This window comes from Amphimedon queenslandica, unplaced genomic scaffold, assembly GCF_000090795.2.
Source record: "Amphimedon queenslandica unplaced genomic scaffold, v1.1 AMPQUscaffold_3479_Cont24528, whole genome shotgun sequence".
NCBI classification, from domain to species: Eukaryota; Metazoa; Porifera; class Demospongiae; order Haplosclerida; family Niphatidae; genus Amphimedon; species Amphimedon queenslandica.
The window spans coordinates 1-1411 of record NW_003556195.1 but is presented as its reverse complement, the minus strand read 5'-3'; the positions used below and the strand labels follow the sequence as shown (position 1 = coordinate 1411).

The window sequence follows — 1411 nt, the reverse complement described above, 5'->3', positions numbered from 1 at the left end:
GAGTAGTGGTCAGCCATAGATTGAACATCTCTATCATCTTGTGAGTGTCATTGTGGCCAGTTTGTGCTTCAATACTTCTCAATCGTTTTTGGTCCAAGTCAAGCATTGTACCAACTATGTACCAGTTAGTACTAACATCAACATGCTCCGTTAGCTCCTTTATAGTTGGACTAGATAACAAGAAACAACCCAAAGAGTTTTCCATGATGAGCCCCGCCCATAAACGAGCCCCACCCTGATTAAGTGGGCGTTTATCTTTATCTCTAAGACAAATTTTTCCTCTTCCTACATAAAGATGCTTCTGTTTCACTATTTACAAAAATTAATATACTGAAATATTAACAATAACTATTTGCCTATAAGAAAATAATATTTTATTTTATATTATATATCAGTTATGTAGTCTCATGTAGCTAGCCCCTCCCTCCATGCCTACACAACACTATCAGTTATGTTGCTGACTAGCCTAAATTTCTTGAGTGTATTATTGGTCTTGCATGATTCCATTAGTATCATTACTCCATCAGTATCAATGCTAGTATGGCTGAGATCAAGGTAACTAAGTGTGCTGTTTGTGAGTAAAAGTTCAGCCAGTGATGGAACACTGGCTGAAGTGATGCTAGGATTGTAACTAAGATCTAAGGATTCCAATGTTCTGTTATGTTGTAGTGATTGCACTAATGTAATGAGTCCATCATCCCTCATTGAATCACGGGTCAGGTTTAAAAATGTTAGTGATTTGTTGATTGATAGCTGAGATGAAAATGAGAGAATATCATCACGAGTTAATAATGTGGACTGTATGACAAGTTTTTTTATTGTTCCTTGCTTCAATACAATTGGTATTAGAAACTGGATATTCTCAGATGAAGACTTACTAAATATCAATATTTTATGATGGTTCTCCAGTTTATTGACTACCTCCATGCATTGATCTACTGATGAATTGATGAAATGGACACCTTTATGACTCCACACCACTTCTCCAGCCTCTTGTACTAATAAATAATAAAACACAAGTAGATCATAAATTTTAAGTAATGCATGTAATGCTGTGGCTATTACAGATGCTTTACCAGAACACATAAATTTAGAATACACCGTGAATATGCTAAAAATATATAGATTGATGAGAAGTACTTACTGGATGTATCACTATCAAATGATTCATCAGTTGATACATCAGAAGCAGATGCATACATGTTGTAATTGTTCTCTTCAAGTTCCAGCTTTAATTGCTTTATTTCTTGTAGCCTAATCTCTGACAATTCCTTGAGTGATGCCAACTCTCTCTCAGTATCTGTTAGAAGTTATGAAAAAGTAATAATTATGGTCAATGATATTTATAAGCTTGTTTCTATGAATACAAATTTTGTCAAGATTGTGACACCCAGCCACTTAGAATTTAACT

General features: G+C 34.6%; 1 protein-coding gene across 1 annotated transcript; it reads right to left on the bottom strand.

Annotated features, from left to right (window-relative positions):
* Nucleotides 1-273: 273 nt before the first annotated feature.
* LOC109592921 (leucine-rich repeat-containing protein 34-like) lies at nt 274-1395 on the bottom strand. The gene is made up of 2 exons (XM_020008229.1): nt 1145-1395; nt 274-998 (listed from the first exon to the last, which is right to left on the bottom strand). Exons 1-2 carry the CDS (start codon nt 1200-1202, stop codon nt 433-435), a joined length of 624 nt encoding a protein of 207 aa, XP_019863788.1. The 5' UTR covers nt 1203-1395; the 3' UTR covers nt 274-432.
* Between the last annotated feature and the right edge of the window lie 16 nt (nt 1396-1411).

Coding starts and splice junctions, on each gene's coding strand:
- LOC109592921 (XM_020008229.1), bottom strand. CDS start 1,202: ATGTATGCATCTGCTTCTGATGTATCAACTGATGAATCATTTGATAGT. Junction 999..1,144: donor ATTTGATAGTGATACATCCA/GTAAGTACTTCT, acceptor ATTATTTATTAG/TACAAGAGGCTGGAGAAGTG.